This window comes from Martes martes, assembly GCF_963455335.1.
Source record: "Martes martes genome assembly, chromosome: 12".
Lineage (NCBI taxonomy): Eukaryota > Metazoa > Chordata > Mammalia > Carnivora > Mustelidae > Martes > Martes martes.
The window spans coordinates 63,470,740-63,493,473 of NC_137900.1; the positions used below are offsets into that span (position 1 = coordinate 63,470,740).

Sequence of the window (22,734 nt, forward strand, 5' to 3'; positions counted from 1 at the left end):
CCTATTAGCCGCTGTTCCACACGGACCGTGCATTAACTATAGTTTGTATGCAGTTCCCTTGAATATGTGCTGAATTCATCCTTCTCTGTGTCACATACAGTGAGGCCACAATCCTCACCTACAGTACAAATTTTTTCCGTCTTTCAAGACTCCTCGAAGATGTGATTTTTTTCAGGTCGCTCCAGCAAAAAAAAAAAAAAAAAGTGTTTCCTCTATTGTGTCTACTCTTCAAAGGACACTAGCATTACTATTATTTGTGTTCTGTTTTATTCCCCCCATGAGACGAGATTAAACCCTTGGAGGGTAAGGACTATGTGTTATAGGTGTTGTAATCCTCGAGGTGCTTACCAGGATGCTGTCCAAATGGTGAAACATGTAATAAAGATTTAATGTACATTTTGCACAAATACAATATTTAAAAAGGAAAAAGAAAATCAAAATTCAAACACTCCAGGAAACTGCGTTGATCACTCATCCCCTCAAAATATCTTGAGAGGAGTCCCAGAATAATTGTTAAAATTAACTTAAAAAAGACTACCAAAGTCTAAATAAAATGTTGATGCTATAGTTACATGGATAAGTGAACAAAGTTTACAAGAAAACTATTACTCCCCCAGATTTTAAGTGTTCAAACAATACTTTCTCTACTTTTAAGAATTAACCAAGGAAAAAATAAATAAAATATAGAAGAATTAAAGGTTCTTGATGGGTGATCAATTATTCAGCCATTCCTTTCCCATTTCTGTCTCTCCCCCACCACTATCCTCACCCCAACATGCATATATGTGTATATACACACATGCACACGCACACGCACATGCACACGCACACACTAGCAGGATATCATCTATGTAACAGAGCCTGAAAAAAACACCTTCATTCTCTTAGAGTCTATACATGAAAAAAAGAAAACAACGTTAAAATATCAATGAGCATTGTAGAGATCTACAGTGTTTTGAGAAAATCACACACGTAATATATTAAGATGTGTATTTTGTTGGACAACTATTGATGGTTGAGCATTGTTAAAACAAAACATAACTAAAGACGTCATTTTCTGGATGAATTTCTTGAGGAACATTTGCAATTGCTGGTATCTCTGGTTCTTCTGCTTTGGGTTTTTCTCTCATTTCTGTAAAATAAAAGATGAAAATAGATTCAATAAGTGGTATTGAAACAATTGAGTATCTTGAGGAAAAAAACTCTGCCTCACACCTTGCACAAAAGCAAATTTCAAAGGAATAAAAGTTTTAAATATTAAAATACCATGTTTTGTAGAAACAATAAAATGTTTTTTATACTCAGTGTTAGAAAGGCCTTTCTAAGCAGAATAGAGACCAGAAAACATAAAGGAAAAGAATGACTGGTTTGAAAAACTAAATATTAAAATCATGACAGTTTTAAATAACTAAAAATTAAAAATTAAAATCTTATCATGTAGATGACAAAAACCACTATAAATAAAGTTAAAGCAAAAACAACAGGGAAGGGTGCCTGGGTGGCTCAGTGGGTTAAGCCTCTGCCTTCGGCTCAGGTCATGGTCTCAGGGTCCTGGGATCAAGCCCCACATCAGGCTCTCTGCTCAGTGGGGAGTCTGCTTCCTCTTCTCTCTCTGCCTGCCTCTCTGTCTACTTGTGATCTCTGTCTGTCAAATAAATAAATAAAATCTTTAAAAAAAACAACAACAACAGGGAAAATAGTTATAACTTATATGTAGGTGAAAGCTTAATAACTATGACATAAGGATCTTTAAAATCAATCCAAAAGATCAAATTTAATAGAACAGGAATTCAAACAGGCAAGTCTCAAAAGAAAAAAATTCAAATTTATAATAGTCAAGAAATTCAAATTCATGATAATATTAATGCCGAGTAGCAGTAGTCATCATTAAAAAAGTAGAAATTAAAACAATTAGGTTTTTTAGTTTTATTTTCTTAAGCCTAACACATAGGAAAAGGTTCTTTTTTTAAAAAAAAAGATTTATTTATTTATTTTAGAGAAGTGGGGGCAAAAGCAGGGGAAGTGACAGAGGGAAAGGGAGAGAGAATCCTCAAGCAGGCTCCCTGCTGAGTGCAGAAACTGACACGGGGCTCAATCCAGGGACCCTGACATCATGACCTGAGCCAAAATCAAAAGTCAGACATTCAACAAACCAAGGCACGCAGGTGCCCAGAAAAGTTTTTTAAAGGTAATAATATGCAGTGTGGGCAAGGGCCTAGTGGAAAGGCATTTACATAAACTCTTGGTTTGTGTGGATTGCTACAATATTTTGGGATGCTGGTCTGACAGAATGTATCCAAACATTAAATGTGGGTACCTTTTGGCCCAGCATTCCAATTTCTAGAGATGTATCCAAAGAATATAATTGGACAGACAAGCTTCCTGTGCCTCAGTTTCCTAATCTATGAAATGGGCATAATATTGTTTTTCTGTTAGGGCTTTAACATTGAATAAAATAATTTGCCCAAAAGGTGTAATAGTTTCTGGCACATAGAAAGTGCCCCATAAATGTTACTTCCAATGATGTCCATTGAACGCTGTTTTAATAGTAAAACTTGGCAGTAATGTAAGTGTTCGTCGTTTCAGAGATTGGCTGAATAAATTATTGCACATGGAATACCATATAACTGCTACAAAAGATTCCATCAAGATGGCCATGATATATATTGTATGTGAAAAAACGCAGGTTACAGAATGTATTCTACTATCTCATTTGTGTTTTTTTTTAAGATTTTATTTATTTATTTATTTGATAGAGCGAGATCACAAGTAGGCAGAGAGGCAGGCGGGTGGTGGTGGGGAGCAGGCTCCCTGCTGAGCAGAAAGCCCGATGCAGGGCTCCGTCCCAGGACCCTAGGGATCATGACCTGAGCCAAAGGCAGAGGCCTTAACCCACTGAGCCACCCAGGCCCCCCTACCATCTCATTTGTTAAAATGAAGGAAAACCACCTTCAGGATGAGGATCAAAGATGGGAGATGGTGTCAGAGTGGGCTTACTCTACATTCACTTACATATTGCTCTCCTTTATCATGATGAACATTCATAATTCATTATTATGAACATTTTCTACTCAGTAAAAAAGGTAGATACTTCCACTCGTTTGGCCAGACAAAACCCCCCAAAAAGAAATTGCGAATTAATTGCCCACATTAACCTTGGCAAGAATGAGCCTTCTAGAACGGAGCCCTGTGTGGATGAGAGCAGGGGCTCCTGTCAGCACAGGCCCATGCTTCACCCATCTGCTTTTTACTCTAATTTTTTCTTTTCTTTACTCCAATTTTTTCAAGGTATTTCTTTAAAACCTATGGGAACCCAACTAACCCCATGCTTCTGTTGCACTCATCTTTTAGGAAAGAGAATAAATAAGCTACCAGAGGGATTTCTTTAGGAAACAATTGCCTGGGGAGAACTCTACTCTGGTAGACTCAGCCCATTGCTAACACTGTCTACGGTATTGCACGAAGAGTAAGTCAAACAGAAGAAAGGTCACATTATTTTAAAAGTGTTATGTTTAGGAGAAAGCTTTTCAGGAATAGGCATTGAAATAGAAAGGGATTTTTGGCAAACTTGATAAATCCTACAAAAATGAGCCCCCCCCCAAAAAAATGAGCTCCCCGGTAACAGGATCCTATTTTGTATCTTTATAATTCCCTCATACCTTGTACCCTGAGAATTTACTTGCTTTTAGTTTGCTGGGAAATTTTTATTCTCAAGAAAAACTGTATTCCTGAAGTTTTCCTATTAGTTTAAACTTGATTGTTCTTTAAAATATTTTGTACGTAATTCATCTTATATTGGGTTCATTTCACTTTACTGGCTAAAGCTTCCCAGGTATATCAAACACCTACTATACACTATTATATTTTCTTTTTTTATTATTAAAAGATTTTATTTATTTATTTGAGAGAGAGAGTGAGAAATCATGAGAGGGGAGAAGGTCAGAGGGAGAAGCAGATTCCCCACGGAGCTGGGAGCCCCATGTGGGACTTGATCCGGGGACTCCAGGATCATGACCTGAGCCAAAGGCAGTTGCTTAACTAACTGAGCCATCCAGGCGCCCCACACTTATATTTTCAATGATTTTCCTTTAATTCTTTGTAAATGTGCCAAACAGACATTGGTTGGATGAAAAACATTTTTTACTCAAAACTAGCTAATGACATTAATGGCATCCCTTGCAATAACGGGAGATACCCTACGATTGTTAAGGCAGGCTATAAAATCACCACTCCGAGGGAGATGTACCTATGTTGGTACTCTAATTATAAATGGGGAACCCCATTAAGTGGCAGTGTCACTGACTTATCCCAATAAAACACCCTACCTCGAGGAAAAGTATAAACATCCTTAGCGTCCTCCTGGTGTGCTTTAGGATCCTGGCCTTGGGGCCCACCTGTTTCTTGATATGGTTCTGGAAAGCATTCTTTGGGCAGATCCTTATTTTTATATGCCTTAGTAGAAAGATCTTCAGGCCCAGGTGTTTCTTGGTATATTTCAGGTGAGCCTTCCTCAGGCCCAGGTGTTTCTTGGTATATTTCAGGTGAGCCTTCCTCAGGCCCAGGTGTTTCTTGGTATATTTCAGGTGAGCCTTCCTCAGGCACAGGTGTTTCTTGGTATATTTCAGGTGAGCCTTCCTCAGCCCCAGGTGTTTCTTGGTGTACTTCAGGTGAATATTCCTCAAGAGCAGGCACTTCTTGGGTTGTGTTATGAGAGAATGCTTTAGGCACAGCAATTTCTTTACATGTTCCATGAGAGAAGTGTTCAGGTTCAACAGTTTCTTGGTGTGTCTTTGTAGAAAGGTCTTTAGGCACAGCTATTTCTTGTGTCTTAGGAAAGAAGCTTTCAATCTCAGCCATTCCTTGTTCTGGTTCAGAATTGTATTCCTCAGGTTCAGCTCTCTTTTGGTATGTCTCAAGAGCATACCCTTTAGGCATATCTGGTTTGGGGAATGCTTCAAGAGAGCATGCTTTCAGGTCAGCTATGTCTTCAGATGTTTTAGAAGGAAGGACTTTGACTACAGCTGTTTCTTGACACATTGTAGAGGAGAGGGCTTTAGGTTCAGCCGTATCAGGGCACATTCTGGAAGGATGGTTTCGAAGTACGGCTGTTTCCTGGCACATTGTAGAAGTGAAATCTTCAGGTTCAGCTGTATCAGGGCACATTATGGAAGAATGGCCTTGAATCACGGCCATTTCTTGGTACATTGTAGGAGAGAGGGCTTCAGGTTCAGCCACATCTTGGCATGTTTCAGAAGGGTGGTTTTGTACAACTGTTTCTTGTAACTCAGAAGAATGGTCCTGATGTATGTTTTCTTGATCCACTGCAGAAAATTGTGTCTCAGGCATAACTTTTTTGGGAGAGGCTAGCAGAGACAGCACTTCAGTTATACTCGTAGGTGGTTCAGTTTCTTTCTCCAAAGGTGCCAGTGCTTTCTCCATTGTGTCTTTTTTAAATTGTGACTGAGGTTCCTCCTTCCGTTCCGTACTTTGTCGTCTCTTTCTGCCTCTTTTGTTTCCTTTTCCTGTCCTTGGCCGCTTGCATTTTTTCTCTCTGTAGAAGATCAGAATTAGTGTCAGCAATGGGATTACAGGATTGGAAGAAATCCTTAGTGATAACAGTCCCAGGCCTCCCGCGGCCTACTGTGTTGCATGACCATGAACAAATACTTAAATCTCTCTAGACCTCAACCTTCTTGTTTGTAAACTGAAGGAGAAGTGCTAGATGTTCTCAGTTGGCAAGAGAAGAAATGTCCCTCGGGGAATTTTTGTCTCTGACACCTGGCTCACACAGAATCTTCCTGGTGAGTGTAGAGTGCGTGTGTGTGTTTGAAACCATATACTTAAAGATTGGTCATGGAAAGTGTATTACTCATGTTGTACAGGAATAGACTGGCATGCTGGTTTACACAGTAGCCTCTTTGGGTCGAGTCTATATGAGTTAGTCCCACTATGCCCTGCACAAACGGATACAACTATGTTTCTAGATCTGCAATCTAGGCACAGCTCCTTGCCTGTGCAGCCCGCAGACAGAAGATATATGTATAATTGCTTATCTAATTCAGCGTCTTGTGTACAGAATGTTAATCGCTGTGATACATGTCAAATGAGATGTACTGTAAGCTGAAAAACATTTCTGGAAATAAAGAAGACTAGTAGAAAGGCATGAGTGGCCATATTATACCTACTCCAAATTAATAGCTAGAGGAGGGATCTAAAAGATAAAAGGATATGCATGGAAATTGCAGTTAATGACAAATTGTTAGTTATTGCCACTACAAGCAAATACAGATGGCTAATGCAGATGGGCTGGGGGGTTGGGGGAGGAAAAGGTGCTATAAATAAACATTTCATCATTTTTCTAAACCTATTGAAATTCTGTTCTATGCTACCTGCTCTGCGGAGCCTTCTCTTAGAGATCACAGGCTGAAATGTTCTCCTTGCTCAGGATTTATGATGAGGGTCATGCTTTTAGGGGAGGGACATGGGTTGCCTCATACGCTCATTATTTCTGGGGAGATATTCTTAGAGTAAATATTCTTATTTCTTTTAGCAAACAAGGTAAAACCAGTGCTTTTATATCTCTGCAGTGTTCATAATTCCTTGTATACTTAAATGGGTACCCTATTCTACCTTTATTTATGTTTGGTGATTTCCATAGTTAAAAATTTTTTAAAGGTGGCCTCACAAATACTAGTTTGAAATCAATGTTTTAAAAGTTATATATGTGGGGCACCTGGGTGGCTCAGTGGGTTAAGCCTCTGCCTTCGGCTCAGGTCATGATCTCAGGGTCTTGGGATCGAGCCCCACATCGGGTTCTCTGCTCAGCAGGGAGCCTGCTTCCCCTCTCTCTCTCTGCCTGCCTCTCTGCCTACTTGTGATTTATTCAATAATATATTTGATTTATTTAATAATATAGTATTATTTATTTGACAGAGAGAGATCACAAGTAGGCAGAGAGGCAGGCAGAGAGAGAGAGAGAGAGAGAGAGAGAGGCAGGCTCCCTGCTGAGCAGAAAGCCCCATGCGGGGCTCTATCTCAGGACCCCGGGATCATGACCTGAGCTGAAGGCAGAGGCTTTAACCCACTGAGCCAGCCAGGCGCCCATAAATAAATAAAATCTTTTTTTAAAAAAAGTAGTATAGAAGAAAATGTTGTGCAAAAACGATGGGATGAGACCTCAGCATTATAGAGTTTAATTCTAAGTAACAGAGGACACAAGATAATTTATAAAGTCCTCATTGTCAGATTTTAAAAAGATGGCGTATGTGACTTTTTCAGGAAACACATTTCATCCTAGATATTAAATCCTAAATAACTTGTTAGGTAGAACTCTGAGGGAAACTGAGTTATGTTCCATATTCTTCCTGGTAGTTTTTCAAGAGAGACAAATACATCTATGTGGCCTAAAACTTAATCCAGACTCTGTCACTAGTCAGCTATGTGATCATGGACAAGTCACTTAAGCTTTCTATGCCTTGGTTTCTTCATAGGTAAAATGGAGTAAATAGTATCTGTCCAACTTCATGTGGTAGTTCTAAGAATTGCATATAATAGGGGTGCCTCGGTAGCTCAGTTGGCTAAGCATCCAATGCTTGGTTTTTGGCTCAGGTCATGATCTCAGGGTCCTGAGAGTGAGCCCCATGTTGAGTTCCCTGCTCAGCAGGGAATCTGCTTCCCCTCACCCCCTCCCCCCCCCCCGCTCACGCACACCCTCTCTCTCTAAAAATAAATAAATAAATCTTTTAAAAAAAGAACGGCATATAATAACTTGGATGAGTGAATTATTCAGATATAAATTAGTACTCATATTAATACAGGAAGCTCAGTCCTTCTTATGTGCCAGGCACTGTTTTGAGTAATTTACTTATTCTATTATCTCATATAATCTTCACATCATCCACTTATGAGACAGATACTGTTATTACCTCCATTTTGCAGATGACAAAACCGAGGCACTTTCTCGTCCACGGTCAAATGGCTAGAAGTGGGGGAGCCACACTTCAGATCTAGCCATTCTGGCTTTAACAGCCAGGGCTCTTAACCATGACCCTCCGCTGCTTCTTTCTGGAACCACCAAGGTTTCACTGTGTGGTGTGTTACGGTAAGAACAGCCCTCAGCAGTAAAGAGATGTGTCACAAGAGCATGGCCAGCCAGCTGTCAAGAGACTTACCAAGGTGTCATCTACTTCAGTGGCTTTTTCAGCCTTGCCCCACCCCCACCCCAACCCAGCAAGTCCAGAAACCCAATTCTATCAGCACACGGAGAAGAGCTCCCTTTATCTGGGATAGAACTCATCAACCAGCTCAGAGAGACTGATAGATAAGCCTAAAGACCAGTTTTTAAGGAAACAGTGAAAAAGGCAAAGTCACCTACCAGAGGATGCTTGGACCAACAGACGAATGTATTCTTTCTCTGTACCAAGTATGTGAGAAGCCAAGTAACGATCAGAAGTTTGCTTGGCAAGTATGGAATTAGGGGGGCTAATAGGATATTCTTCAACTGAGTCACCTGCCACAGGACTCGAGTACAAAAGTTTCTGCTGTAATTCCTGGAAAACCGTAACTCCTGGAAAACCTTTCTGCAAATCATACACTAAAAGTGCAGTGCTTGGGGGGAAAAATAAAGTTAAGGCAGATAACTCAAATCTTGTGCAACTTTTTGTTTGTTTGTTTTTATTAAGTAGGTCCAACATGGGACTTGAACACTCAACCCTGAGATCAAGACCTGAGCCAGATCAAGAGTCGGGGGGCTTAACTGACTGAGCCACAGAGGCGCCCCTTGTGCAACACCAACGAAAATAATGGGTACCCAGGAGATGACTTGAGTAGTCCAGACAGGCCGCTTACCCTGGCTGGAGGCTGCTTGAGACAGAGTGAAAATACTCAAAAGCAGCAGTGTAAATGCAGGCTTTCAGCTGCTGAGATCATGCAAATGGTGGGGGTACTCTGATCCAGCAGGCTGGGCACCAGAGGTAGTGCAAGCTACATGTGGGGAGCAGTGCAGGGCTAATCCTGTTCTCTGGGGAAGGACGCCTGGATGCATCCTGAAAGGCCCCTGCTTTTGCAGCAGCCAGCTGAAGGTTTTTCCCTTTCCGACTGAAGGTTTTAATTGTATTCCCTTTTGACCAGGCAAAATCTCAAACTAATACAACTTCTACATTATACTGACATCATTCTCCTATTTACCAATCACATGTGAGCTGACTGGTGCTGTAGAAACTCGTCTTGTAGCAAACTAGCTGGTAACTCAGTCCACGGGGGGATAGGTGCTTTTTCTCCAGAAAAGTGCTAAAACATCTATATTGTACTTTTTAAAAAATGATGCCTACAAATATGTAACCTATTTTATCTTTGCCATTAAAAGAAACATTTTTGCAGCAATGAAGAAATGCAAATCTAACTGCTAATCTAATAATAATAAGAAGAATGATGATAATAAGTATTTAGATCAGTGGTTTTCAACTGGGGGCAATTTTGCCCCTTTGTTCCCCCCCACACACACCCCACCCCCTGTCCCATGTCAGCAGACATTTGACAATGTCTGGAAACACTTTTGGTTGTCACAACATGGGTGAGGGAGTGCCACTACTTTCTAGATGCCAGAGAAGCTATGAACCATCTACAATGCACAGAACAGCCTCCCACACAAAGACTTACCCTACCCACAGCCTCAATAGTGCCCAGATTGAGATACTCTGGCTTAGATGGGCTAAGCTCATACTCTTGGGCTCCCTGTTTCTATCTCTAAGCACGTCCAAGTACCTCTGTTTTCAGAGTCCTATTTTAAATGGGTGCAGTTAGAAGCTGCCTCGTTTATAATCGTGGTCTTAGACTCCCTCCCTAAAGGAGGCAGGTGACTTTGCTTGGAGATTTAAGAACTCTTGCACTCTTCCATCACTTGTTTCCATGGTTTACTCCATGGAGAGTTAGCACACTCATTCAATTAGGATTTTACTAATTGAAAGCTTGGGAAAACTAGCTTGACCTTCTCCCCCAAGATATCTACTACTCCCAACAAGATGCTTCTATGTTTGTATTACCAGAGTAGTGGAACACCAGGCCCCTCTACAATATGATTCAACTGCCTGGGGCTTTAATTTAAGAAGAACAGGAATAAAATTCTTTTCCCAACCCTTCACTAGCTATGTGATTTTAGTCAAGAGATTTAACCTTTGAAGACTTGGGGTTTTTTGTCTTTTGGGGTTTTTTTGTTTTTTGGGGGATTTTTTTGTTTTTTTGTTTTTTTGTTTTTTGTTTTTTGTTTTTTTTTTTGTAAAATAGGGATAACCTCCCGCCCCCTCCAATTTCTGGGGTTGTTGGAAAGATATAGTGTGTAAAAGCACGTCAGCACTACTTGACCCAAAGCATATACTGGACAAATATAAGTTCTTTTCCCTCGCAATGATACTATACCCAAAATGCCACTGCAAATTTTGCTTCTCTTGCGCTTCAGCTTTCCTTTTTCTGAGTTGCTCTCTGTTTCGCAAATTCCAAGTTCCAGTGACTTCTGTAGGATCAAAATGGAAGTTAGAGGATGTAGTGATAAATTGTGGCATTTATCAGCAAGAGTCCTAGGGCAAAGTGGTAGAACCTCTACACGAGGTGTGTGTTTTGCTCCCAGCTTTTGGGGGACAAAGTCCGTATCTTATTTTATCCTTGGACTGACCTCCAAAGAATGCCTAGGAGCAAACATTCAGTAAACACTTTTTAAACGAAAGAGTCAGTACATAAGTGTGCTATTAACCCATTAATTTCTTCAAAATAATTTTACATATTGTAGAAACATTAAAAAAATCAACCATGATCTGCCATCCTTAATGTTATAACCTGTTTTCATTTTATTTCTCATACCCATCTAGTCCTTATATTACATAAATCTGTAATGATTGCATATTATAATTTAATCATTATTAACCTAACATTATGTCAGATATATTTTCTATGAGATAGTCCTCATAATTGTAACTTTAATCAAGTTGATGTATTCCTGTTTGCCCAGTCATTCCACTAGCATTGGTTGTTGCCAATTTTATGGGAATTTTATAGCAAATTTTTTTTGCCATTGTAGATCAAATTATAATCAGAACATTCATGCATACAGCTTATTTCCTTTTGAATTTTTTCCTTAGGATGATGTTCTCCAAGTTCTTTGGAAAGTTATCAAAAAAGGGTTCTGTTGCCATCTAAGTTTGTGAAAAGTTAGTGGATCTTCTTAGAACTGTAAAGTGATTACAAACTTCCACTGAGATTCCAAAGAGACAGAGCATGCCCCTTGGACCACAGCTTCTTTTGTTCTTAGGATAGAAGTTCTGGGTGAACTTCAATGGGGGAATAATATACCTTTATTTTTACCAATGTTTAAGTAAATTTCCTTCAATTATGAATGTAGGTGACAAACCACAGCAATTTTTATACAGTAACTGACTTTGTCACCAAAAGAAATCAGTTTTTTTCACATCACAATACAGTTGTTGCAGATACCTTAAAATACAATTTATTTGAGATGATATATTCAATCTGATACAATGGTTTTAGACTCACCTTAATATGATCTTGTTATTTAATGCATTTACAAATAAGCATATATATTACTATATCACAATTTTTCATTTTGATAATTGTATCTTATAATTGTTCCCTCTGGAATCCTATCAATTTTATGTATTTAAAATATTTATTTTATAAAGGGGTCTATAGGTTTATCAGAATGCCCAAGAGATCCATGGCACAAAAAGAAATTTCAAAAACTATCTCAAGGCCTAGGGTTCTGCAAAATGTTTTGAGACATGTCACTTTAGAACAGACTCAAGACTAAGATTAGTGAGTCAAAAGAATTAGCTCTATTACAGGTCGGGCAATAGGTAGACCAGATCTCTTTCCAAAAGTCATAACAAATTTACACTACCATAGAAGTAAAAGCAGGTACTTTTCTTACCACAGCCATCCAATACTGGGTATTTTCATTATCTTTCACTTGAATATATTATTAATAACTTACTTGTTATCTCCTTGTGTTTCTCTGGTTTATTAGAATCAATGCACTATAAGTCACCTCAGAAGGTATATAATCCCAATACTTCCCATCTAAGGTTATATGAACATACTCAATCATGTCCTTTTTGGGGGCCAGATCCATAAAATTTAGGAAAATAATCACAGCCCCAGTTCTTCCCAACAGTTACCAAGTCATCTGAGTGGCCACTAGAGACCTCTGAAGATCTCTTTCATTACCTGGAACATGGTTCTCTTCTTGACGAGGTTTAGGTGTCTGACGGCGTTTCAAGAGAGATTGGTCCTTTCCCAAATCCATCTTGCTGTAATACCTTCCTGCTATTTGGTCTAACTTCCACAAGCAACCTTTTTAAAAATATCAAAAGCACCTAACAGTTAGACACACACAGGCACACAAGTTTACTTGTCACTTAACTTCCCGCCTAAAAGTTTTATCTGGTTGGACCACAGCTGTTGGGCACTTCTACTTTCTTTATCACACTGCACAGGTATGAGTGAGTAGGGGGCATGGTTGGTCCTACTATCCTCATCCTGTAGCATAGTTACTGGTTAGAGAGGGAATCCCATGGCCACAGCCTGGCATGGCGTAACCTCTGGTACAGCAGTCATTTATTTCTGTTGGCTGAAAAGTGCCTGAGTGTGATGGTCCTTTTTGGAAGGACCTTTCTACACTATGGAAGTAACATAGTGTAGAAAGAACCCTAGGTCTAGGACCTAACCAGTCCATGTCCTAGAATAAGTCACCTCCCCTTTCTGTGACTCTATGCAAGGTGGGTAAATAATTCCTGACTTGCCCACCCCACACAGTTCTTGTGAAAAAGTGAAAATAATAAAAGTGAAAATAATGAATGGGAACATTATGAAGGGGTGAAATTAGACTTACATGCTTTGAATGCAAATGGCATTATTTTTACCTTAATCCTTTGCAAAATAATGTAAAGTCTTGCTATAGATGCTGTGAAATTTAGATGATAGCACCAAAGAATGAAATTAGGAAACTGAAGCAAATCTGAACTCTTTTCTGTTCACTTGATCATTCTCCAGTGACTCAAGGTAACTAGTGAAATCCACTGTTACTTGTCCAGGAAATGTCAAAAAGAATTTCTTAATGAAAATATGACCGTGTTATGCCACAGAAATTAAGTTGGAACCAAAGGAATTACTCCATCCCCGGTCGGTTACCCAATTTGAGAAGGCAAGGAGGCTTTTCAAGTAGGGAAGGACGACTGAACACACCCAGATGTGAGCAGCCCATCTGAGAAATGCGGGATTAACAGTATTCTAGAGTCACAGATTGCATTGAAGCGAGTTTGAACTCCAGTGTTGCTCAGGCCAGTTAAATAGCCTGCGGGCCAAATGACCTAGCTAGACACGGGGCCAATATCGGTATCTATCTCATGGTGTTATTGGAAGGTTAAATCAAATTCTCTGTATAAAACATTTTCTATATGCCCAGCATATTGAACTTGCTAACAAGTATTAGCTGCTTTTATTAATATTAAAAATATACTAACCAGATTTTGGTAAACCAAGTCATTGTTGTTGTTTTTCAAAAACTTTATTTTTTATTTATTTATTTGAGAGAGAGAGAGAGTACAAGTGGAGTGAGAGTCAGAGGGAGAAGCAGACTCCCTGCTGAGCAGGGAGCCAGATACAGGACTCAATCCCAGGGCCACGAGATCATGACCTGAGCCGAAGTCAGACACTGAACTGACTGAGCCATCCAGGTACCTCCCAAGACATAGTTTTAAATGCACTAAAGAAATGCAGGAAATCTGGAAAGAATCCTTTATAAAGAGAAAACTTATAAAATGTGAATAGGTGCCCCCTGCTTTTCTAAACTCTTAAGTCATTGGAAGTAGAAGGGCCCCCAAAACCTCTAGTTCCCTCCCCCATTTTATATACAGATAAACTAAGAGCCAAGGAGGGAATGATTTACCTGCCTCAAATGTTCTTACTTATTGCCAACAGCACCTCTTACTGATTATAAGACAGCTTATCTTTTTCAGGCTTGATCTTGTCTGGGTATGAAAATGTATGAACAGATGAGAGAAGCAAGTTTTTCAAACACACTGGAAAATATTGAGAATCACATAACAAACACCCATATATACCCAGCACCCAGAATTAATGTGGTTTTCAGTCACCAGATCCTAATGCTTTAGCTTTACATTCCTAAATTTTCCAGTCTTTCTCATGAGAAAATATCTAAAAACTCATAACCTCGGAGACTGTCTCTACAAAGGAGTCCCGGAAGGAATGGAAGGTGTAATTTGCAATTTGCTTCTTGATCGTTTTTGGATTTTCAGATATAGGGCTTAAAGAAATCAAATACAAATTGAAGTAACTTTAAAATTTTTAAAGTAGTATGTTGGTTAACTGAACATAATAAAAAAATAAAAAATTTTAAAGTAGTATAAAGTAAATGATAAAGTTTATCATTTAAAACTGGCATCTTAAATATTGGTCCCTTTATTTGAGATGCTTTAATTCTTATTAGTTGTTTCTTATGATAGCTCAGTAAAATAACCTTATCAGATATCTCTGGGGTACCTTACAGAAGATGCAGAAGTACTTCTTAATGAGAATGATCTTGATTCAGGGCTTATTACGTTCAGTTCAATGATTTGGTAAACCTTAGGGAATGCCACGTACTGTGCCAAATGTTGACCAAGACTGTCAGGATGTAAAGACCGATGGATGTAGTCCCTGAATTCTGGGCACTGTATGCTCAAGAAAGTCATACACATCCTTATTGTAAGGAAATAATAGATTCTTCGGTCTGCTGCAGGCTTCCTAAGTTAATTCCACTCCTGTCTCAAGTTCCCGGTATCTAGAAGCAGACAGTGGAGGGACTATGAGAGGGCGGGGTCTCAAATTAACAGTAGTAGGGCCAATACTGGGCGGAGGGGGCCAGCGGAGGGACCTTGGAGTAAACTAGATTGGAAGTCAGGCAAGGTGTCTTTGATGTGATAAGCAGGCCAGAGCAGGAACTTGTCTGGGACAGAAGTAGCCACACAGGAAGTTCCGAAGCCATAGTTCATTGTCCCTTCTCTCTGTAGAAAACTCTGGGGTCATTACCAGAATGTGAGATGTTAGCCATTAAAGGCTGGCTATTTTTTAAACAAATGCTGCCTGGTTCTAGAGTTATTTGCATATAAACACACATGAAACCTCTCTCCAAGCGTCAGACTCTTGGCGAGGGGGGGGGGGCGGGGAGGGGGATAGTTACCTCTCCTGACTCCCCTTTCCATCCCCACGGTATGGTCTAGTGAGAGGCAGTTGCAGGAGCACCCCCATAAATGCCCATGCTCCTGTATGCAGGGCTTGCAGCCTGTGAAGATACTTTATACACTCAGAGGACCTGTGGTGGCTGTGACTTAATAATAGTAATCCGATCGTCTGTTCCAGAACTCTGCCTGGTGTCACTCACTGGCACCGTCCTATGTTCTGGAGATATGGCAGCTAAAAGACAAAAACCCCTGTCTGGATAGAGCCTACAGTCTAATGGGGAGAGAGAAATACTAAGCAAATTTTTAAAAAATGTAAAATATCGGATGGTGATGAGTGTTTTGGAGAAAACTGAGCATGGAACTATAGGCTAAAGAATGAGGGCAGAGGTCGATGCCAGTTGCTATGTAAATAGGATGGTCAGGGAAGGCTTAACGGATAGTGACAGTTTTTTTTTGTTTGGTTTGGTTTGGTTTTTAAGATTTTATTTATTTATTTGACACAGAGAGAGAGAGAGATCACAAGTAGGCAGAGAGACAGACAGAGAAAGAAGGGGAAGCAGACTTCCCACTGAGCAGAGAACCCGAGGTGGGGCTCGATCCCAGGATCCTGGGATCATGACCTGAGCTGAAGGCAGAGGATTAACCCACTGAGCCACCCAGGCGCCCCTGTTTTTTTTTTTTTTTAACCTTTTTAAAAAAATTTATTTATTTGATAGAGACAGTGAGAAAGGAAACACAAGCAGAGGGAGAGGGAGAAGCAGTCTTCCCGGCCAAGCAGGGAGCCCGATGTGGGGCTTGATCTCAGGATGACCTGAGCCGAAGGCAGATGCTTAACGACTAAGCCACCCAGACGCCCCGATAGTGTGACAGTTGAGCAGAACTGAAAAGGTGAGGGGCCAGCCAGGCTGATAGCTGGGAGGGTATTCCAGGCAAAGGGACACCAGCAAAAGGCCTGCAGTGGCAGGAAGTAGGTTCAGAGGAGTAAGTCTGTTGCTCCTTATAGGGATTTCTACTCTGATTGAGATGGAGAGTCATTGGATGGTTTTGAAGAGAAGACTGATATGATCTGACATATATTTAAAGGATTCTTCTGACTACTGTGTGGAGAACAGACTCTTATCAACAGGAGAAGAGGCAGAAGCAGGGAGACCAGTTAGAAGGGTCTTGTAATAATCCAAGTGAGCTATGATTAAGCCTTGATCTGTGATGGAAGTGGTGAAGAGGTCAGATTCTGGAGCAGCTTCCAAATTGGATATGGAGTGAGAGAGAGTCAAAGACAAAGACAAGGGTTTTGGTCTGAGCACCTGGAATAATGGAGTTACTGTTAATACACGAGGAAGGCTGGGAGGAGCAGGATTTCCAGAGATGATGAGGAGTTTAGTTTGGTAACGTGAGAACAGATTAGGGAGAAAACAGCAAAGGAACAGCCAGCGAAACAGAGGAAAACCAGAAAAGTATAGTGTCCCAGAAGTCACTTGGAAAAGATGTTTCAAGGAGGAGGAAGTAGGGGTGCCTGGGTGGCTCAGTGGGTTAAGCTGTTGCCTTTGGCTCTGGTCATGTTCTCAGGGTCCTAGGATGTTCTCAGGGTCCTAGGATCAAGCCCCGCATCAGGCTCTCTGCTCAGTGGGGAGCCTGCTTCCCCCTCTCTCTGCCTGCCTCTCTGCCTACTTGTGTTCTCTCTCTCTCTCTGTCAAATAAATTTTTTAAAAAATCTTAAAAAAAATTTTTTTTAAAGAGAGGAGGGAGTGATCAATTATGTCAAATTTAGCTAATAGGTAGAGTAGAAGAAGGATTGAGGGTTGTCTATTTCCTAACAATTTAATTCATTATAGACTGGAGCCCAGAGGGGCTGTATAGGCAGGACGAAGTTACATGGTTTGCATTTCCCAGTGCACAACGAAGAGGCATTGCTCCTCCCACAAAAATTAAGAATTTCCAGTCGAGGGGCTCCAGGGTGGCTCAGTCAGTCAAGTATCTGACTTCTGCTCAGGTCATGATCTGAGGGCCCTGGGATCAAGCCCAATGTCAGGCTCCAGCCTCAGCAGGGAATCTGCTTGTCCCTTTGCCCCTCCCCCTGCTCATGCGCGCGCGCGCGCGCGCGCGCGCACACACACACACACACTCTCTCTCTCTTTTTCTCTCTCTCAAAAAATAAAAATAAAATCTTAAAAAAAAAGGAAAAAGAATTTCAAGCCAACCACAGCAGAAAATTAAACCCAGCACAGGGCCTTCCCTACTTTCACAAGTGTTTCACAGGATCCTTGCAGTAGACATAAAATAATTATGGTCATTTTTCAGATTTTTCAGACCAATGTATGGTCATTTTTACAATGGTGCTACGTATCAAGTGATTTCAGGTCACAGCTAGAGTAAATCTGGAACCTGGGCCTTCAGCCTCTGAGCCCGGTCTTCTTCCCACAAGACCAAACCAGTTTTTGAGGGCGAGAATGGCTTTTCCACCTCCTGACCCATCTGGAGCAAGTTTAAATATTGAGGCCCCGTTCATGTTTTTCAGAAGGCTGATTGAACCGCGCGGGTGGGGGGAGGAAGGAAACATGGCTAAGAACTTCTGCCCTAGGGCTCTTATGACGGGGGTGAGAAGGGAGAAGGGCACATGAGGTACTATCCCGTCAAAAACATGGTCTGAGCTTTTCTGCTCATGGATGCCGCCGAGTACACATCGTTAAAGTTCCACTCCCACCGCCATCATGTCTAAGTCAGAGTCTCCCAAGGAGCCTGAAGAGCTGTGGAAGCTCTTCATCGGAGGTCTGGGCTTTGAAACAACCAAGGAGAGTCTGAGGAGCCATTTTGAGCAATGGGGAGCACTTAACGACTGTGTGATAATGAGAGATCCAAACACCAAGTGCTCCAGAGGCTTTGGGTTTGTCACGTAGGCACCTGTGGAGGAGGAAGGGGCCGCCATGAACGCAAGGCCACACAAGGTGGATGGAAGAGCTGTGGAACCAAAGAGGACTGTCTCAAGAGAAGATTCTCAAAGACCTGGTGCTCACTTAACTGTGAAAAAGACTTCTGTTGGTGACATTAAAGAAGACACTGAAGCACATCATCTAAGAGATTATTTTGAAAGGTATGGAAAAATCAAAGGGATTGAGATCATGACTGACCGAGGCAGTGGCAAAAAGAGGGGTTTTGCTTTTGTAACGTTTGACGGCCATAACTGTAGATAAGACTGTCATTCAAAAATCCCATACAGTGAATGGCCACAACTGTGAAGTAAGGAAAGCCCTATCTCAGCAAGAAATGGCTAGTGCTTCATCCAGCCAAAGAGGTCGAAGTGGTTCTGGAAACTTTGGTGGTGGTCGTGGAGGTGGATTTGGTGGGAATGACAACTTTGGTTGTGGAGGGAACTTCAGTGGTCGAGGTGGCTCTGGTGGCAGTTGAGGTGGTGGTGGATATGGTGCCAGTGGGGATGGCTATAACGGATGCAACTTTGGAGGTGGCGGAAGCTATAATGATTTTGGCAATTAGAACAATCAATCCTCAAATTTTGGACCCATGAAAGGAGGAAATTTTGGAGGCAGACGCTCTGGCCCCTATGGTGGTGCAGGCCAATCCTTTGCCAAACCAGGAAACCAAGGTGGCTATGGTGGGTTCTGCAGGAGTAGTAGCTATGGCAGTGGCAGAAGCTTTTAATTACTGCCAGGAAACAAAGCTTAGCAGGACAGGAGAGCCAGAGAAGTGACAGGGAAGCTACAGGTTACAACAGATTTGTGAACTCAGCCAAGCACAGTGGTGGCAAGGCCTATCTGCTACAAAGAAGACATGTTTTAGACAATACCCATGTGTATGGGCAAAAAACTCTAGGACTGCATTCAAGACTATTTGTATAACATGTTATTTTAGTTTCTGTTCTGTGGAAAGTGTAAAGCATTCCAACAAAGAGTTTTAATGTAGATTTTTTTTTTTGCACCCATGCTGTTGATTGCTAAATGTAATAGTCTGATCCTGACACTGAATAAATGTGTCTTTAAAAAAAAAAAAAAACCGAAACGAAACATGATCTGGTACAAGTGCTCCAAAGCTAATGTGGTTTCAGGCTATACTGATAATTATAGAGCCCCCACACCAGTCCTGCTACACTGAGTCCTGCTACACTGTGGTTTATTATGCCATATCCAGAGCATCATACTGTGAGGACCATGAGAGTGATATTTGAGAATGTGCAGGAAAAAGAGCAAAGGGTATGTAGCAGTACCACTCCCCAGTGGTGTAATTTGGGGGGAAATTGCTGCGTTCTTGCTAATCCTCAGCTTCTTCCCTTGTAAAACAGGAAAAGTAAAACTTCACCTGGATTCTGTGGTGGACAAAACCAATCTTGAGAGCTTTTTATAGAATGAAAAGCACTGTGCAGATAGGAGTGTCCTAAACTTAGGCAGTGTTCATGGTGTTGTTGAAGTGGTCTAGTGATTCACCTAGGCATTTCCCTAGAGTGCATTTGCGCACACAAGTCAAGAAAGGGAAGATATCATGCACTTACTTTTCTTAGTGTTCCTTCCTTGCTAAGATACTTTTCCAAAGCTTTCGAATTCTTTTCAAAGAGCGGATCAAACTTTGTTCTCCTAAGTGGAGAGGGAGAGTTTCTGGTTTCCTTCTCTCATGGTCTGTGGATACGTGATAAATGAGTTCTGTCTCTGCTTAACCAGATGCTGCAGGACTCCTAGTGATAAAATGGTCTACGGTTCTAGAACGGCGGCAACCTGTCTTTCAATCTAGTTTGTGGCAAAGGTCCTCTTCTGGCCTCCTCCACTAATGTTTCTTTCTACTTCTTATTGTATAGACAAATAAGCTCCTCCCGATGAACCATGAGTGGTCATTTGTCTGGGGAAGAACAATTCTGCTCCCACCTTGAGCTGCCATCACATCTTTCTTTCCCCAACTTCTTGAACTCCTACCATACTCAGTTGACCTTCTTTTCCCCACACCCCTTCTTCCTTCCTTCACACCTGCAGTCTAGTTTTTCTTTCCACATTTCGTTCTCTCATCAGGGTTGCCTAGTGGCCAAGTCCCATGGCCCCTCCGCAGTTCTACCTCTGAGGGAGACTTGCTCATGACCCCTCCCAGCACTTCCACCCTCCTTGCAACCTGCTGTGGCTCTTGGCATCTGTGAGGATATATTTTTCACCTCTCTCCCTCTTCCTCATCCTTCCTCACAGGCTTCTTTTTCACTCCCCGCAATGTGGGAGGTATTTCCCAAGGATGACTCCCTGATCTTTTCTCTGTATACTTCCACCCTTCTTAGGTGGTTGATCCAACTGTAGACCTTCTGCTATTACCTCGGTGCATATATCTTCTAAATAAATATCAGTCTGAGTTCTTAGCTCAAGTTTTCAAGTGTCTCTTGTATGTCATACATTACAGAATATCCCACTGCAACTCCAACTTAGCATAACAAAAACCAAATCTATCTGCCTCCTCAGGCCACTTTCCTCTCTGGTTTCTTTCTGTCAGAACAATAGCGCCATGCTCCTGGTCATCTAGTTGTAAATCTTCACAACTGTCTTCCCCTCTGCCTCCTCACTCCTTCTCACAACCAGGGGGACACAGTTCCATGAGTTTCTTCTTCCCAGTGTCCCACATGTTCATTCCCACTTATCCTTCTCCATGCCACCATCCCAGAGAGGGACCTCACCTTCTCACTCAAGTACTGGAAAAGCTTCCTAGGTGGATTATCTGTTTCCATTTTCCCTCACTATCCCCAGACTGTCCTGCAGAAACAGCCAGAACATTCCCCTTATGGCTCACTCTGAACTGGTCACTACCTTGTGTACAATACTGTCAAGTCTCAGTAATACTTTCAGGATAAAGACTTAATTTCTCAGCCTGGCCCTTAAAGCCAACTTCCTGATCTTCCTTCCCATTCCTTTCCCAAAAATACCCAATATTCTAATTACACAGTGCCATTGGTACTCTCTGTTTGCCCTTGGCTCTTTCTAATACCCACAGTACCTTTATTCACACCTCCTGGCTGTTCAGTGTTCTTTCCTTGTGTCTGCCCATCCAGGTAGTGAGCGCCTCCATCACAAAGCCTTTGATGACGGTGATGATGATGGTGATGATGATGAGGAGGAGGAGGAGATGTTAGCCACTTTACAAACACATAATAGGTACCTAATATTTTATATACATTATCTCATTCAGTCTGTCCCGCTAATATTATCTCTGTTTCACTGATAAGGACATTACTGGTTTAAAGAGATTAGGTTATATCCCAAGATCATCTAAGCGCATTAGTGCTAGAGTTAGGGCTTAAAACCAGGGTAGTCTCTCTTTAAAGTTCAGATTGACCATTCTGCTCTACTACCTCTTTGTACCTAGAAGTGATCTCTCTTTCCAAACTATAATCACAGTTAAGGTGAGCTTCTTGTATGGTAAATACCACATAATAGTTTTAATTTTATTGTTCACATGTATGCATCTTTTCTACAATATTCATTTGGCAAACACGTGACGAACATTTACTGCCAGCCTCTTCATGGAGAATCGGTGACATGGAGAAGAATCAAACAAGAGTCCTTTTCCCCAAGAAACTCAGTCTGATTGAGGGTGAGAGATAACAAGCAAATCTGAATTAGAATATAACACTGTGTGGTCATTTTAATATCGATATTTCCAAATGCTCTGAGAGTAGATATGGAGTACTAATTCTATTGCCATAGAAGCAGAAAGATAAGGATATTACACTGTGCACCACGGCTGTAATTCTTATTTGTAACTGCCATGGAATGAGTCTGCATTGGTCAACAAGCAGATTTGGGAAAATGAAGAGGTTTTATATGTATGTAATAGTGTCATGGGTTTTTTTTCACTTTATACTAGTGGGTTTTTTCTGCTTTTAGTCATTTCACAAAAATAGTAATAATAATAATAACAACAACCACCAATGTTTATTGAGCACCTGCTTACCATATACCAGGTACTATTCTAAGCACTTTATATAGAATTCATTTGGTCTCTGCAACTTCCTTTAAGGTAATTAAATATTGATATCCTTGTTTTACAGAGGAAGAAACTGAAGAAGAGGCATGACCCTGTGCCATAAATCACCCACCTAGTAAGTGGCCCAGCTGGGTGGTTTGGATCTAGAGATTTATTTTTTTAAAGATTTTATTTATTTGTTTGTCAGAGAGAGAGTGAGCACACAAGCAGGGGGAGTGGCAGAGGGAGAGGGAGAAGCAGACTCCCCGCTGAGCAGGGAGCCTGATGTGGGACTCGATCCCAGGACCCTGATACCATGACCCAAGCTGAAAGCTGACGCTTAACCCACTGAGCCACCCAGGTGTCCCGGTTGGATCTAGAAGACCATACGTTTAATTACCTTGTTCTCTTACCTCTCAAGACAAATTTCATATTGTATAAAATAAGATAGCAATATATTTTCTTTTCCAATCCCCTCCCTCTCCTGGCTTCTCCTTTTCCCTCTCCCTTATACTTCCCCTCTTTCCAACATTTGTTGACTCTCTATTCTGCC

At 41.2% G+C, this 22,734-nt stretch overlaps 1 protein-coding gene and 1 pseudogene across 2 annotated transcripts; one reads left to right on the forward strand and one right to left on the reverse strand.

The window, feature by feature from the left end:
• Positions 1-1,025: 1,025 nt before the first annotated feature.
• On the reverse strand, positions 1,026-21,346 carry HEMGN (hemogen; the record flags this gene model as incomplete). The annotated part of the gene is made up of 5 exons (XM_080820688.1): positions 21,213-21,346; positions 12,232-12,357; positions 10,414-10,507; positions 4,326-5,551; positions 1,026-1,132 (listed from the first exon to the last, which is right to left on the reverse strand). Exons 2-5 carry the CDS (start codon positions 12,308-12,310, stop codon positions 1,026-1,028), a joined length of 1,506 nt encoding a protein of 501 aa, XP_080676814.1. The 5' UTR covers positions 12,311-12,357; positions 21,213-21,346.
• On the forward strand, positions 17,954-18,948 carry LOC308353122 (heterogeneous nuclear ribonucleoprotein A1-like; annotated as a pseudogene). Its single transcript has one exon. The product of its transcript is annotated as a heterogeneous nuclear ribonucleoprotein A1-like (transcript).
• Positions 21,347-22,734: the final 1,388 nt, after the last annotated feature.